Source organism: Hipposideros armiger, unplaced genomic scaffold, assembly GCF_001890085.2.
Source record: "Hipposideros armiger isolate ML-2016 unplaced genomic scaffold, ASM189008v1 scaffold_27, whole genome shotgun sequence".
Lineage (NCBI taxonomy): Eukaryota > Metazoa > Chordata > Mammalia > Chiroptera > Hipposideridae > Hipposideros > Hipposideros armiger.
The window spans coordinates 1,122,550-1,139,410 of NW_017731377.1; the positions used below are offsets into that span (position 1 = coordinate 1,122,550).

The window sequence follows — 16,861 nt, forward strand, 5'->3', positions numbered from 1 at the left end:
GAACCTGCTCCCCATTGTCAATATAAGAAGTACAGAAAACGGTGACTACTGCCTGGATTACAATCCTAGTACCATTATTTCCCAGTGTGTGACCTTGGGTGAGTTATTTAACCTTTGTGCCTCACTCTCTTCATTTGTAAAATAGGGATAATAATAGTAACTGCTTCACAGGATTACTGAGGTAATCCTTGTAAGCACTTGGCCTGGTCCCTGGTCATGTCACCTGTGGTTATTCTAAGGAAATGAATCTGTGTGCACAGATATCATTTGTTTAACACCAAGGACAATGACAATCATCCACTGCAGGGGGAAGGGCCAGAGGGACAGGAACACATTAAATCAGACAATGTACCATTTTATTCCTTATAAAATATATTTCATATTGTTGCTGTAAAAACATTACATTTCACATTTAAAAAAAAAAACTTTTTAACAGTAAAAATAATACTTGGAAGACAGCTGCGGGAAAAGGCGCCGATAAGACAAATTCACAGATGGGATTTATCTCCCTCTTCTTTTGTTGTGTCTGTTTGTTTGCTTGTGCGCCCCTGGTCAAGTCAGAACCTGGGAGGACCAGAAAGTAACAGGACAGATTTCTTCCAACAAATCAGTTTCCACATCCAAATTAATGACGTCCTCTAAGGAATCAAGCTAGAGGCTTACTGTGACAATGTGGACATCGCTCAAAATGCTCTCTGACATTCCAACCTGGCTTTTCCAGCCGGCTACACGTCACATAATGAAATCCAAGCTATTTCAGTCAGTCCTTGTGCTTTGCACCTTGTGGCTTTCACTTGACAGACTTTCTCTGCACTGAATCAGCACGAGTGCAGATTGAGGATCATTAAGGCTGGTCAGAGCAGGCATCACAGACTCCCAAGGTAATTCCAAGAAATATTTTGAATAAGAGTAATGTCACTTGGGAATAAAGTTTCCCAAGGTAATTGCTTTTGACCATCAGTCCTGTTAGTTTTGAATGCGCACCTACGGCATCTTACCTTCTACCAGATTCCGCTGCCCAGGTGGGCTGGGAAGTAGGGAGAGAGATGAAAAAAAAAAAAACCAGGCATGATTGCTGGATCAGTTCACAACCACCCCCACCCTCCTAGGAGAAACAAAGGGGGCAACCCCAAGGACAGACCACATGTCAAGAACCAACACAACAGCCACGAGATGGAGGTACAGGAGGAGGGAGGCCAGAGGAGGCCAGAGGAGGCCACCGCCTGAAAGGGGAGGAGCAAATGCAGACAGGAAAAGCCTCACCGAAGTAAAACATAAAAAATAAAAAAAAATAAAACCACCTCAGTTTTTAAATTGTTTCATCAATTTCTGCTTTCTCTCTTCCTTGACTGCCCTGTGTACCAGTAACAGGAGAAGCCCACCTCCTTTAGAGATAATCTTCATATCCAGTTATATCTACACAATCCAAACTGAGAGGGGAAATGAAAACAGCTTTTCTAAAGACGAGACTCAGCAAGAGCTCTGATTAAGAAGGGAAGGGGCGACGCTGCTGGGCAGAGTCCCCACATCGCAAATGTTCCCTCCCCTCCCCAAGAAGGCCTGAAAATGGACAGCATGGGAGATGAGTAGAGTCAGGACAAGCGACAGCCTGCTGTCAGCTTTTCATTCTCAGAAGAGCTGAAGGGACAGGAAGAAGAACCCTGGGCCACCTCTGGCTGGTCTGGTTTCCAGCTTTACCAAGGGACAGATTCCACATCCATTTTTGTGTTTTTTGTTTTTTTTTACTAAGTTATAAAAATATACCCATCACCACCAAAGACACCTGTGCATAACTGTCTTTCCCTTCCATCACCAAACCCAGGTCCCCATCACCCTTCACAAACATCAAGACCCTATTCTTAGGTTGGCAGGTTTTCTAACACTCAACGTATCTCGAATTGAGACGCATACGCATATTTCCCATGTGAAGGGGCAAAAGGGGCTTCCACAGCCAGGTATTTCCACCTGGGACCAAAAGGATAACCTCAATGACAAGTCAAGGGGTGCATGCTGCTGTTCAGTTCCCAGAGAGGTGGCTTAGTGGGGTTCCTTGAGCCCCTGACATCCGGGACATGGGTCTAAGGCAGCTGGGCACCGTGGCCCCGAGGAATCCCCACAGTCATGCTCCGAAGAAAGGTGAGGCTCCAAAAGAAACGCGTGCCCACTCTCAGGGCGCAGCCACCTGTCTTAACCCACCACTGGTTGGTATGGCATTGAACTCCCCACATCTCCCTCCTTCTCCACAACAGCTTTGCTTATTTACCTCCCAAGCAATGCTCTCCAATCTCCCCTCAATATCTGAGGCCTCCAGAAACACCAGGAGCTAGGAATCCAACCCCAGGACCTCCTAACATGATTTTCTCAGGGCTCTCTTTCACCTTCGCTATCCTGCCTTCAGGCAAGAAACGGGGCTCAGTAGGTATCTGGTAAGGTCACACCGCATCAAAGTGACCTTCCTCATCACCCAGACTGGACCAAGGCTGATAAAAAAAATCCAGAAGCCTCCTGCCTTGACTGAAGAGTTCTGTCCTACTTGTCACCTAAGGAAGATCAGACTGCTCCCAGAGGGGAGGTAAGCCCATCAAATATCGGGGGACCTGTCAACTCCTCCATCAAAGGAAGCTGCCACTTACTTTTCTGTCTGAACTCTTCTCTCTCCTTCCCCCAGGCCAGCCCTGCCTGCAGCCTTCGGAGGGAAATGGGGAAATCCCTGGTGAGACCAGAGACAAAGAGGAAACTACCGCCCAAATAAAAGGGAACTTTAATCAGATAATGGCTTCTGAATATAACATAAAAAAAAACAACAAGTGTTTTAGAGGTGTCATTTCCATCACTGGAGGGAGAGAACTCAAGAGAGAGTCTATTCATTCAGATAACAGCAGAGAGCTTTCACAGATACCAAAACCCTCTCGCTTTTCCTCAAGAGGAAAGAACATCAAGGTAGTGTTTAACAGCCACATTTGAAAAAGTGAATTCATATTAGCCTTTTGGCTCAGCTATTTGGGGACAGTCTTTATAAAAACCTATTCGTATGGGCTTTGAGAAGAAACCACACAATATTTGTTGGGATACCACCCAACGTCTGTGGGGACCCAGATTCAAATAGCTGTCCCCATGAAAGGGTTTTCCTTTTACTTCCTTGGAAGCTGCTTGGTAAGGACAAGCTCTCCCTTGTCCATGATTCAGGTAAAGAAGGCGACTGGCTCCACCTTGAAAATCACCCAGACACCCCAACTCATCCTATCCCACCCACAGCAGGTCCTGCTCTCTGAGTCATCAGCCAGAAACTTTTTTTTTTTTTTTAAGAAAAGTGAATTCATCTTGCTCATAGTCCCTTCTGGAAGAGTTGAGAAAGCAAAGAATTCACCAACTCAGCAGGAAACAGAATGAGCTGTTCCTTCTTTTGATGCATGCAAACTAATCCCCTGGAGAGAGGGGTTGTGGAAAAGGGAAGATAATTAATTCTTTGGTCTCCGGTTTGATGCAGAATACCCTTGGTCAGTTTTGGCTCTCTCCTATTTGAGGGGAAAAAAATAGGTTCGTTTCTTTTTTAAAAAATAAAGTAAAATGTTCCCACAAGGGAGGGAAAAAGGTTTTAAGCATTAAACCTAAGTCAATAGAGCCCAAACTCCCAGTGTCCACTCATATCTCTAGGTTTCTGCTGAGGGTTCACACGTCTGCCTTTTGTCATCTGGCTGCCATCAGGCCAGGCGCAAAGAGGAGGAGCCGGTTAGATGGGTTCAGGTTCGACAGGTTCAGTCCAGGAAGCGCTGGCAGGCCTTCTTCCAGCGGCAGGCTGTGCACCACTGGTCCCGGTGCTCAATGCCGTATACTTTGCGGCACTTCTTAGCCTCCCCGCGGGCCTTCCTGCCAAGAGAGTAATGAGGGTACAGTCACACACTGGTGGTTAGACCTGGAGTGTGGCCAGGTGTTAGGCTGAGCAAACAAGCGGATGCTAGAAGGGGTGGGAGCCCAAGGGGCCAGAGAAGGAGAGCCTCCCCAGCACCCAGCGTATCCAGCTGGGCTGCACACACTCTGCCCCTGCTCGGGGGACTAACCCTAGAGACCAGGGTCAGGTGAACTCGGAGTCCATACTTGCAGAGGAGATGGCAAGGACGGAAGCCAGAGGGAGGCCACGGAAGCAAACTGTCTGTCTCACCTGGTGCTGCTCTGGGCCCGGGGTGGAGAAGTGACAATCAGGTGAGATTTCATTGCAGGTGGCGGCTGCTGGGGTTCGCTGAAGCTTAGCGACCGGCTCCGGACCTGGGCACAGAAAGAAGGGCCATAAGCACAGGTGAAAAGTGAGAGAACCATCCTGCAGGGCAGGCAGCCACGCCTGCAGAGCCCCTCCTTGTGCCAGGCCAGAATGCCTTCTCTGGAAGGTTATTCCAGGCCGAGGTGCGCAGGGGCCAGGTAGGGAGGAGCGGCCAGAGACTGAGGAGTAGGCTTTTAAGCCATGCTCCTGATACAGTAGGGGCCACTTGCCCTGGCCACCTTAGAGACTGTTGCTGCAGATTTAGATGGAGTCACCATACGTAACAAAAAAGGAAGGATTACACTGCCTCAATGGCACCTTCGGGCACTTAGGCTTTACAACGTGCGATACCTTCCTGTAGGCGATATTTAAGACTAGAACCTACTAGGTGTGGCTCAAGTGACTTTCAATTTATTTTAGTTTCCAGGCAAGCAACCTAAGGCACTGGTTCATAGTGGCCTCGAGATTTCTGATCTACCCTACCCAGCCCCCTACAAATTCCTACCTTCTTTCTTGCCCGCCTCCCCCGCTTCCTCTCCAGCTTTCCCACATTCTCTCCCTTCTTAACAAGCATCCACAGACACGCACGGCTAAACAGGGCACTGACCCGGCCTCACATCATGATTTTTCTTGGCAATACACTTGACTGATCTGGGTCCTCCTCTGTAAGCACCCTCCTTCCACCTTCTAAGCGGGGCTGTGACTAGCTGAGGAGTGCTAGGTAAGGGGCCGGGTACACGGAGAGCTTCGAGAAGTTTGGGCGCTGATGCAAGCAAGTGTGGGGAGACGGCCTCCTGCACTGGGTATGTGATGTGTGGAAGGGCCCTTGGCTTGCTCCAGGGCCCCGAAGTGCTGACAGGCTCAGAGATGGGCGCACTCACCGGAGACAGGGAAGAGGCCGTGGAGGGGGCAGCAGCCCAGCTAATACTGGTGTAGATATGTGGCGAGACGGGGATCTGAAAGGACGGCAGGGCCTGCCGGAGACAAGAGAGGGTCAGCCCAGGCCCCAGCTCAGGAAGCTTTCAGAGTCTACCCACCCTCCCTATAACTTCAGGGTCTGCAGCAAAGGTGCATCTCTAACCGGAAACTACTACACACCAGGCTATTCCTCCCAAGAGAAATATAAGAGCACCCAACTCTTTGAAGTTGCCTCTTTAGTCCCAGGCTCCAATCTTTTTATCTTTTGGGGGAACCCCTCTTAGAGCTGGTATACTTGCTAGCCTCATGACTTAATCATCACAGCGGATTAACTTCTTGGCTGGATCACCTAACAAGAACATGCTATAGGCAGTTCCCCAAAGATGTCCCAAAGCCTCTGGGCACAGGTGACATTGCTGCATAAAGTGTATGGTGTCCCCAGCAACCACCTGGAAGTGGCAACGCTTTCCAGGTTTAAGTCTGTTTGTAAAAACACCAGCCACACTCTCCAGGCCCCATCTCACAGAGTTGGTCAGTTGCCTAAAGGGCCACCTGAAGTTGGCCAAACATGAAATAGCTAAGTGACCACTCATTCTAATGAGGAGGAGAGTTGGCTCATTTTATAAAGGCTTTCTGATTGACAGCACTGCTTTTGAATGACTAACTTGCAAATCAGCTCAGAGTCTGATAAAATCAAGCCGTAGGCATAAAAGGATTTTAAGAAAAAGTGGCACACAGCAAGCTGTACATTCACTGAATAACTACCATGGGCAGTGAGGACCATCCTAAAGGTCACCCCCTCCATGACAACTTTTCCAACCACACAGGCATAATAGCGTGGTCCTTCCTGTACCCACGACAATCCCTCTAGTAAGGTACATTAACTATTTATTATAATTAATCATAGTTTCATATCCATTTCTCTCTAGCTAAACCACACATATCACAAGGTCAGAGACTCTGTCTTCCTCTTCCACAGGAAAAGCTTAGCCCACTGCTTGACATACAGTAGGTATTCAAAACAAAAAATGCGCTACGGATTCCCCAGTGCAATCCATCAGCGATTTCGCCAGATTTCTAATAACCACTCAAGACAGCCACTGATGAACTGGGGAATTCCCACATGTATCGAGTGTGAAGTCATTTTCCTTTTCTTCTTGGTAGAAGCGAAAGACGAGCGATTGAGCTAAAAAGCTCAGCCTTCAATCAGGGTGCTGCTCAGTGTCCTGTGATCAGGCTAGCTGCTGACAGGTCAGACACTGAACGTCCACCCGGCCCACAAAGCTGAGCTCCCAGCATGCCCCAGCCCCACACCTGGTATGCATGGTCGGCCTGGATGTGCCAGAAGGAGCCAGGAGCTGACTTGCTGAGAGCACCAGAGGGCAGGTAAGATTCCAGCCCAGGGTGTTCCGGGCCTGAGGGCTGGGCTTTGGGAGGAGGTGGTGAGAGAATGGCAAGGGGCGGGCTGGTCACACTGGGGGTGGAGGCTGGGTCCGCTGTGGGGGCGCCAGCAGCAGCAGCAGCAGCTTCCTCCTTCATCTGCACTTCTGTGTAGTAGAAATCCTCCTCCCGCTTGAACTGGTCCGAGTCCACAGTGTCCCTTTGTGGGAGGAAGACATACTGATGATAGGGGACAAGTGGCCTCCCTTCACACACGGGGGAAACCAAGGCATAAGAGGGCGTGCTTGCTCAGGGCCACCCAGCAAGTCAGGGAAGGAGCCCAAGAGAACACCCAGGAGTCTGCTCCAGTGTAGTGTCGCAGGGGGGGACATGCTTGCACATCAACAGAAACCGTGTCCCCTGGCACCAAAGGTTTCTCTCACAGAGTGTGAGCAAACCTCGCCTTCCGTGGGAGTCATCTGCCTTGGAGCGCTGCCACGGGACCTGTCTGGGCCTCCCCCGCTTGTGGCCATGTTCTCTCCTCGAGGGAAAGTGCTGTCAGCCAGTTCCTGTGCCACGAACAGCCCGGGCTCCGGGGCGGCAGTGCTAATGGAGCCCCAGGTCCCCGAGGGAAAGCAGGTGCAGACCTCGCAAAGGGGTCTCACCAAAACGCCCTATTTCTACCCAGAACTAACACACCTTGCTTCCTACAGTGAGGTAAGAAGATGCATCTACAGGGAGGACGGAGCTCCCTTCTCATGAACAGCATCAATATTCACCTCGGGCGGAGGGTTCTGCCTTCCCAGCCGAGATCTCTCTCCCACCGGCTATTTTACTGGGCACAGTGGCCAGGAACAGACACCAGGTGGTGCTCTCGGCTAGTCATTGTCTTGGAAGAGGTCCGGGCGTGGGTCACGGAATCAGCAGGGTGCAGGAGACCTGAGCGGGACCCCAGGCAGAAACCCTGGGCTCCATACCTACCCCAGGTGGAGGGCTTTCACGTGTCGCTTGATGCCCACAATGGAGCGCAGAACTTTGCCACAGTTCGGCCACAGGCACTTGTACATCACCTTCACGGAGTTCTAGGGGAAAGGGAGATGGGGTCATCAGGATATATTCCTCTCCCTCACCCCGCTCTCACCCTCACCCCGGGGGGACTTCAGCTGCCTTCCAACAGAACCCAGAAACGCTCTAGGGAAGGAACTCTCTGGAGCCAAAGAAACTAACATGCAGGGGCCCGGGAGATGGGCCTGGTGGCCAGCAGCAGTGCTTGGTGCTGTGGGTCAAACCCACCGGGGGGCCAAACCTCACGTGCACAGGCCTCTGAAGGAGTGTGGCAAAGAAGGCAGGAATTGGGGCCGAGGTGGAAGGGGAAAAGAGCTGGCACTAAAGAGGACTCCTGGGAATATCATGAGGGAACGGAAGCCGCAAAGGGAAACTGAAATGGGATGGAGCCTGAGCACGCCGAGGACGTCGCCTCCATGAGTGGCCTCACGCAGAGGTCAGCTCCACCAGCCTGAGCTCGCGCCCACACTGCACCATGTACCTTCCTTTTCCGTGGAGCTGGTTCATCCAACAGGAAAGCATCCGGATCGGTCTCAAACCCATTATCAGTTTGGGGAGAGCCAAAGGCATCCCCCAGGTACTTGGGGCTGGCCTGGGGGTGGGGCGGCGAGGGGGTGGAAACGCCACTGCTTGTGCTCCAGTGCCCACTAGTGGTGCTGCTGCCGCTGTCAGACACATCGCCACTCTCCTTCCATGGGTCACAGGCCTGGCGGGAAGCTGGCCGGAGAGAAGACAGGGGGTGCTCACAGGCCTGTGCCCAAGCAGGCCTCCTGGCATGGCCCTGTCTACACCAGATTCTGCACAGCAGCCCGGGTCAGAGACCACGAAATTCTAGCTTGGAGTCTGTGTTCCTGAATCCAACTCCTGGCTCTGGCTCTGCCTGGCTTTGCCACTCCAGGGGGACAAAAAACCCAAAACCTCCCCTTTATGAGCTTTGGTAAAAATGCCAACTGGGTCCCTACATTGCAGAAATGCTAGGTAGCCCTGCTCCGCTCCAGTGGGAGTTTTCTGCCATAGCCAGGTTGATAATTACTGACCAACAGACACACACTGCAACTTCGTTTTGTATATTATTGACAGAAAGATAGCCTAATTAAAATGTGTTTCTCACTTTATATGTTAAAAAAAAAAAAAGGCGGGTGGTGGGAGAGCCTCTCCTGCCTCTAGGCCTAAAAGGGTGGGTGAGAACATGCACAGACCCACACCACGTGGGAAGCCTCCCCCACAGAGTAGGACAGAAAGTCCAGGTTAAGAGTTTGTTGACCAGGCTTTCTTGAAAAATGCCTTTCGATCATTTAAACCCAGGCAAGGCCATCAAAAGCTGCATGTAAGAAAAAAACCATTCAGCCAGCTCTTAAAGCTATTTGGGACGAGTAACACTTAGCAGAGGTAGCTACCGCCCAGGTGGTTCCTGCTTTTATCCGTAAGTCACATATTTAGAGAAGGAAAGATAAGCTCTGAGAGCAATTCAGAACCATTATAGACGACATGACGCTCTTATGCCCGATGTGGCCCTGAACCTGCTGCCTTGCTCCCAGCAGTGCGTCTGAATAGGAAGATCACAGTGAAACAGGTGAACGTTTCAGTTTTTAAATTGCCTGTCTTCAGACTGCTATAGGCCCAACCTAGGCTCTTCCATAAACTCAGGTTCATTTACAGTATAGAAGAGTCTGAAATCCTGTTTTACAGGGGGGAAAAACAAACAAACAAAACTATGACACCCGAAAGCCCCAACTCCCAACACCGGCCTCCTGACCCTGGATTCTGAGATCAACTAACACATCCCTTGTGGCCAAGATAAAAACCCTACTGCTTGTCGCTCACCTTGTTCCACGTTCCAAACTGCTTCTAGGCTAATCTAGACCCCTGACATAAGACTTCCAGCATTCCAGGTTCCCCATGCAGGCGCTCCTTAGTGAAATCGCACGTGCTCGGAGAAGCCCGCCTGAACAGAGTGGGATGGATGCACTCTTCTCGCCGTAAATATCACTATCAAGTCTCAAAGCTATGACGTCCTGGAAACCAAGAGTTTATGACATCTACACATGGGTCTTAAAATAGGGTAAGCATTCTGGGAGGAACTCAGGACCCACCAGTAGGCCAACAGGTCAAGGGCCCCCACACATGTCCACTCAGGGAGAAAAGGGCAAGGGAGCAGAATGCTACATCTAGAATGACCAGGATGCTGGAGATAAAGGGCAGGCAAAGGGCGGAAACCCTACAATACAGCTGTTTTCCACAGAAAACCATGTAAATGGCTCAAACGCTGAAACTGGCCAAGGGGCACACAAAGGAAGAAAACTATAAAACAAAGCAATAAGCTCCTACCGTAAATTAATCTATGCATTGTAAGAGGAACATAAATGAACCGTAGATCCTAAGATTTCCTGGGGCAGGGTAACGGTCTATCCCATGAAAACAAAGTGCTCCCCTGCAAATGCAGAGCAGTGAGGCTTGATGGCGGCCTCTACGAAATACGTGTCATCCCCTCTATTCGCCACACAAACACACACACAGAGCCACCCTAACAGTACACAGGCCAAAGGGAATTGTCACTTCTGTGCAGACAGTAACCCCGATTAGAGCAAGGGTTTGGTTGTTGTGTAGACCTCACCTTGCAAAAACACTTCAGCATCATTAGCTGCCAAGGAAGCCTTATTTTTCCACTGACTTCAACCACAAGATTAGAAATATATTATAATGGAAAGAAGTCTTTAATACACAATTAAAATATTTTGTCCAAAAGGGACTTCAGATATCAGCATCATGGCATATTATCAGTTAGATGTGTATATATTGGCATTGGGGTATGTGTGTACATGGGCATATATATACCCTGCACACACATGCACATACAACCTGATGGGAAGTGGAGTCAGTGATTTTCTTTCCTTTTATGACACTTCTCTGAATCTTCCTCCTATTGACCAACCTCCTGGATCTCCTATACTTATAGAATTTCAGAACTTAAAATTGACTCCTTTCCTCCCCATTTTGCTTGCGTAGCACCAAACGCTAACAGAGCAGGTGCACAATGCTACATGTCACCACTAGGTGCCATCAGACACAAGGACTTATTCTAGCAGCCTCATCACGGATGACCGGCTTTGGGTAAAGTAAGTGAATCGGCTTTATCACTCTTTTAAATTTACTTTCTATCTAGGAAGATTGCTTATGAGGGATACTTGCAAAGGCCCCTTTCCTTATGGTATATGTTCAGAGCTAACTCCATATTTTCCTACAAGCTTTTAAGTAGTTTTCAATTCAGTTAAATCTCACCAATGAAAAAGTTATTCCCTGGGAGTAAGTTAGGCAGCCCTATAACGAATTTCAAAAACAAAAGTTCAGGTTCACTACCAGTCTCATCAGACTATTAATATCCAGCAACCCTTCTTCCTCCTATGTTACTGATCACGTATTTAGGGGGTCGCACTGGAAGAATTTTCTTTTAATTTACAAATTTGCTGTGAAGTCATGCTATTGTTTTGTATTAAGCAATTAGATTTATTTCAGACTTCAGCTCATTTATTCCAGGTCATTGGCCTGTAGGCCCACACTAATTTACAAGGCTGAATTAGGCACTTGGAACAGAGGCATGAATCTTCAGAGGCCACTAGCGGATCATTTAGTAAGTTTCTACCTTTGTGAACTAAATATTCCTCTACTGGCCTTGTTTCAGGCGCCCACCAAAGTGCCTCAATGACTTACTCCCACAGAAGAACTTACTCAAGTGGCCAGTGTGGCTCAGCCCCGTACTCAATCATCTTCACAATGCACCAGGAAACTTCTCCCCAGATGAGGAAGCTGAGGAAAAAGAATGGAAGCATCTAACTCAATGTCCCTCAGCCAGTCTGGGATGCAAGTGAGAAGAGACTCCAAAATCCTATCGCCAGGCCAGTCCTTTGGCCATTAGCTGCTCAAAGCAGAGGAAGTCAGTCGCGGGCCTCTGCCATACCCAGAACCCAACAAGGGCCCCCTCCTCACCAGAGAAGTTGGCCTCGGCCCCGGGAGGACTCTGCACGACCGGGCTGCAGGACAGGGACGTCAGCACCATGGCAGCCATCATCTCATCCATTTCAACTGCATCCGACTTCCTGGATTCAAGAGGGTGAGGGCCAGAGGTTACTTCCTGAGACTGCTGGTCACGTGATCATCTTATATTTCTGGACTGCCCGGCCCCCCCCACACACACACACACACACTCCAATCAGCCAGTGAGTACGTTATATAAAGCATGAAGGTCTCTCCTCATTCTTCATGAAAAATACTCATCCTGAATTACGTTTATAGTACCAGTTAACCCCAGCATAAGTATAAGCAAGTCGGTCCCCATTCCAATGCTAACACCCAGACGCAGCTCCACTCTCCTCTGAATTCACTTCCTAACGCTAACTCTGCAGCTTAAAATAGAGAATTTTATTTGGGGTGAAAGGGAGAAGAGCCGAAGCAATGGAATAAAGCATGGGCATAAAAGATGCCTGCTGGAATTCAAAAGCCTGAAATTACCTTCATTTCCCCAAACGACATTCAAATTTAAGAGGGAACAATTACACTAACCAATTCCTTCCCCTCCCCCCAGGAAAAATGATTAGGTATTCTGTGAGCTTCTGAATATCAACAAAACCTGGTAAATAGGTCAATGAGCTAGTAAACCAGAAACACTAAAATAAATCTCCTGATGCGAATTTCAATGCTGTACACAGCAGAGGCCTATAAAAGTTTATGTGTAATTTTTTAAAATCCATATACAGTTACATTATGTGGAAGTAAATTTAGAGCTGTCTATAAGTTAAGACTAAAGTATTAGTATAAGTATAGGTGGCTCATCTATTCCAAAGGACTGTATTAATCCATTCTTTACAATTCAGAGCCACCAAAATATGTGACTGGGTTTGAAGCAGCTAATAATATTCAACATATTAGCATTCCCCCCCGCCTGCTATTTTTTTTTTTGACATGATCTTTGTATTTTTATGTCCACAGACTAGGAAAACAAGTTCTCTGCCAACATTCCACTGAATTCACCATCCCGAATAGTGTTCTGGTCTGGGCTCAATATACTGGGTGCACGCACTGTCGATAACAGAGCACCCGCAGACGAACACAGAAAGAGAGGTGGAACGGGGCTTAACTGCTTCCACATCCTGTATATAAGACAATCTCCATCAGCAGGTTGTCTTTTCTAATCTTAAAAGATCCGTGTACACAGAGTACACACAACATAGAAATTAGGATATATATATAAGTGTTCTCAGGGGAAAATTGTATCATAAAATTCTAAAGTGAGATACACAGTCTTCGTTCAAGATCAAGGGTTTGGAATATCTAAGCCAGAGGTCCGCCACCTCTGGGCTGCAGGACAAACATGGCCGGCTGCCTGTTTTCTGTACGGCTCATGAGCTAAGAATGGTTTTATAATTTGTAAATGATTCCAAAAATCAAAAAGAAGAATATCACTTCTTGACATGTGACACACAAAGATTATATAAATTTGAAACCTGAATGTCCATAAGCAAAGTTGGATTGGCGTGCAGCCGTGCCTATTTGTCTCCATACGGTCTGTGGCTGCTTTCACACTAACCCCAGCAAAGCTGAGTCACGTGGCAGAGGCTGCTTGGCCCACAGAGCCTGTGTTATTGACTATCTGGCCCATTCAGAATAAGTGTGCTGGCTCCTGATCTGAGCCATTTTCTCCCTCATCTCATCATGAAAAACAAAGAACTAATTTTAGTTGAAGCATAAAGGGAGGAAAAAAAAACAACAGCCCTTAGTCAAACCAAAGATAGTCACCCATCATCAAGTTATGGGGAAGAAAAGATACCATTCTGGGTTTTTCTAAAAGATGCCCTCTCCTCTCTCTGTGTCCCATCTGTCCAATATCTTGACAATTAGACACCTAGGACTTCCACATTCCTTCCCCAACACAAGACATCCCGCAACCCCATACCTCACCACCCACGTGACTTTCAGAGCCCAGGTTCTCCCACACAAACCTCTTTGGGACGTCAATGTTCCTGGAGACAGGCCTATAGGCTGAGGCCTGGGCTCCCTGCTCCAGAGGTGGCACCTGGGGAGCGGGGCCCTGCAGCTCGGCCAGCCACATCTCCTCCGCTTTGCAGCAGATTTGTAACTTCTGGTCCAACAGCCAGACAGTCACCTTATCCTCTGCCCAACTATGCTGCTCCACCAGTCCTGGGCACTCCTGACCCCCGTACCACACATAAACCTAGAAGGGAGAAAAACAGCAACCAGTGATCAGTGTTCGGTGGTGCTCATCCCATATGCCCTACGTTCTGGGAGCCAGAATCACCTGTCACAAACTGTTCTCTCATTCATCTTAATTCAAGCAGATGCTCCCAGGTATCTGCTTCCCACCTGAGCACCCAGACAAGACACAGTGGATTCGTTCTTTCCAAAACAGATCCTTATAAACTCTCTATATGGAGAAAGTGAACATGTCAGTTTCTGGGATTTTTTTTTTTTCCTGAACTTGGAATCTCTATGTAATTGAAGCTAAGGTGCTATCATCTTAAAATAGACTGTTATAACTATAAGATGTTTTTTGTAAGCCTTGTAGTAACCACAAAGAAAAAAAAAACTATAGTTGATATGCAAAAGATAAAGAGAAACTAATCAAAGCATAGACTACAAAATAAAAATCAGCAAACCATAAAGGAAGGTACAAAGAGCGGAAGAAAAAAACAAACTACTAAACAGTCAGGAAACAATGAACAAAACAGCAATAGTAGGTCCTTACCTATCAATAATTACTTTAAACGTAAATGGATTAAATTCTCCACTGAAATCCTTTTGGAATCTGTGTCCGTCCTCCTGATTTCTTGACCTGCCTTGTCTCTGAAGTCCTATATATCTGCTGGCTCCCAACAATTGCCTTGAATTGCTCACCCTGCATTTTGCCCTTCAGAGACTTCTGAGTCTACCTGGGGACAAGGTGGTAGGGGTGGAGAGGTAGGTTGACCTCTCTCAAGGGTCAAGATCACCTTACCACTGGAAATCGAGGCCTGGACAACAGAAGCCTCAGCAGGGAGACCGAAGACAGTCTCTACTTATGGGCCCTTGAGACGACAATGAAAGGGAAGCCCACGTACCTGGGCCTAGTGATAATATCAGATACAGGTGATGGCTGGGCCCTGTCACAAGGGGAAAACACACTGGGAAAGAAATTCAAATGGTATTCTGACTAAACAAACACCTCCCTCTCTTGAAAAATATCTAAAGGTAATTCAGAGACACAACCTTCTCTCTCTTTTATACACCTGAGATTCTTTCCTTTGTTTTGTGAAGCTGCACGCTGAGGCACATTAAGAGAAACTGAGTTCTGGCCCTGCTTGCAGCTGAGGTTTTGAGTAGGCGGAAGCCCAGGATGTCAGACGTCAGATCTTGCCAGCTTTTCCTCCAGCCAGCAGTGCTGTGGAAGAACCCTGGGTCTGCTGGTAATGGTTCACTCTCTCGAGAAGCCCACTGTCCAAGGGCCCCCAGGGCTGCAAGGGAAAGGTCTGTGCACAAACCTGTGCCCATAGAGTTCCCAGCCTGTCACTCAGGGCACCAGTGGCCTGCCAGCCCCAAACCTGGAAAGATTAAACACCTGTCCACGTGGATATCAACCTACCTTCTGCCCAGGCTGGAAGGCCACCTGCTGGAGACTTAAGGTGCCAGGAGCCTTGAGGACTTCCTTGGGCTGCTCCTGGCAGGAAGTGTCCTTAGATGCAAGGAAGGGCTGGGGAGGCACCCCCTCCAGCAGCTCCGCCTGAGGCTCCGAAGGTGGGGCAGTCCCAGGGGGCCCCAATACACGGGCTCCCAGGAGAGACCGCTTCCCAAGGCGCCGGGACAACACGCTGGCCATGCTGCTGCCTTTCCTGGGGAGACAAAAAAGGGGACATGAAGTCCTTGAATCCATTTTCTGGAGGAATCAGGCAGCTTTTAGTACAGAACCCTACATGCAGCAGGAGCCGTAAATGTCCATGAAAATGGATGAAACATTTTAAAGTAACTTTTACAATTTTCTCTTTGTACAAAAGCAATGACCATTCCGCATAGGACATTTAGAAAATACTGATAACCATAAAGGAAAACAGATCACTCAAGAAGCTGCCTCCCAGAGACACCCACTTTTCCTATATAGTGGTCCACGCTTTCCCCTATACATGTATTTACATACTTTTATTTCTGCAAAATGGGATCATGGGTTGGTAAACTGCGTTTTCACTTAATATCATGTGTTCCACTATGTCATTAAATGTTATTCTAGAAAATTACTTTTAGGAGCCACACACTATTTTCTTGGGCGGATGCATTCATTGCTAATTTTAAAAATCCTTTATTATTGTACTTAGGGGCTGTAATGGTTTTGTGCTGTTTGACCTGCTCTGCCTGCAGGAAGCATCCTCTGAGCTCAACCTCAGCACACACGTACTCATGAGTGCTTCCTTAGGTTGGATTCCTATATAGGATACAGTCATGTGCTGTGTAGCACAGGGATACGTTCTGAGAAATATGTTGTTAGGCGATTTTGTTGTTATGTGAACATCATAGAGTACACTTACATAAACCTAGATGGTATCGTCTACTACACACCTGTATAGTATAGCCTGATTCTCCTAGGCTACAAGCCTATACAGCATGTTACCGTACAAAACAACAAGAGATTACATCAAGCACAACAGAAAATTATGTGATTCAGAGATACGGTAAACACGAGATGTATGAGGCTGCTGCCAGTGTAACCCAGCGTACTGTTTCACAGCAAACTTTCTTTATAAGTAGAAAGAGTACATGCTAAAATAAGGATAAAAAGCATAGTGTAGGGCCGGCCGAATGGCTCAGTTGATTAAGAGTTGGTTTAAGAGCACAAGCTGAGCAACAGGGCCGCCGGTTCCATTCCCACATGGGCCAGTGACACTGCGCCCTGAGCTGAGCTGTTGCTGAGCTGCCAACAGGTGGCAGGATGGCTCAGCTGGTGTAACAACAAGATTGCCTGTTCGACGGTAGGCTACTCCCACCTGCAACTAAGACAGAACTCGGCACCTTGAGCTGAGCTGCCACCCGGATGGCTCAGTGGATAGAGCGTGTGCTCTTCTTAACAAGGCTGCTGGTGCAACTCCTGCATGGGATGGTGGCCATGCCCACCTGCAACTAAGACTGAACACAGCACCGCACCTTGAGCTTAAAGGCCACAAGCAGCCAACGAGAAGCCAGATGGCGACTGGCGCCCTCCACAACGAA

At 48.2% G+C, this 16,861-nt stretch overlaps 1 protein-coding gene across 5 annotated transcripts in view; it reads right to left on the reverse strand.

Annotated features, from left to right (window-relative positions):
* Positions 1-2,744: 2,744 nt before the first annotated feature.
* Positions 2,745-16,861, reverse strand: part of ZNF395 (zinc finger protein 395) — a 38,892-nt gene continuing 24,775 nt past the window's right edge. For all 5 annotated transcript variants that reach the window (XM_019636180.1, XM_019636177.1, XM_019636176.1 and 2 more), the window contains 9 exons: positions 15,249-15,495; positions 13,612-13,844; positions 11,603-11,712; positions 8,100-8,335; positions 7,535-7,635; positions 6,488-6,773; positions 5,137-5,229; positions 4,160-4,263; positions 2,745-3,867 (listed from right to left, as the gene is read on the reverse strand). In XM_019636180.1, coding sequence (XP_019491725.1) covers positions 3,756-3,867; positions 4,160-4,263; positions 5,137-5,229; positions 6,488-6,773; positions 7,535-7,635; positions 8,100-8,335; positions 11,603-11,712; positions 13,612-13,844; positions 15,249-15,482 — 1,509 coding nt within the window. In that variant the 5' untranslated portion in view covers positions 15,483-15,495 and the 3' untranslated portion in view covers positions 2,745-3,755. The remainder of the gene's footprint in view (positions 3,868-4,159; positions 4,264-5,136; positions 5,230-6,487; positions 6,774-7,534; positions 7,636-8,099; positions 8,336-11,602; positions 11,713-13,611; positions 13,845-15,248; positions 15,496-16,861) is intronic.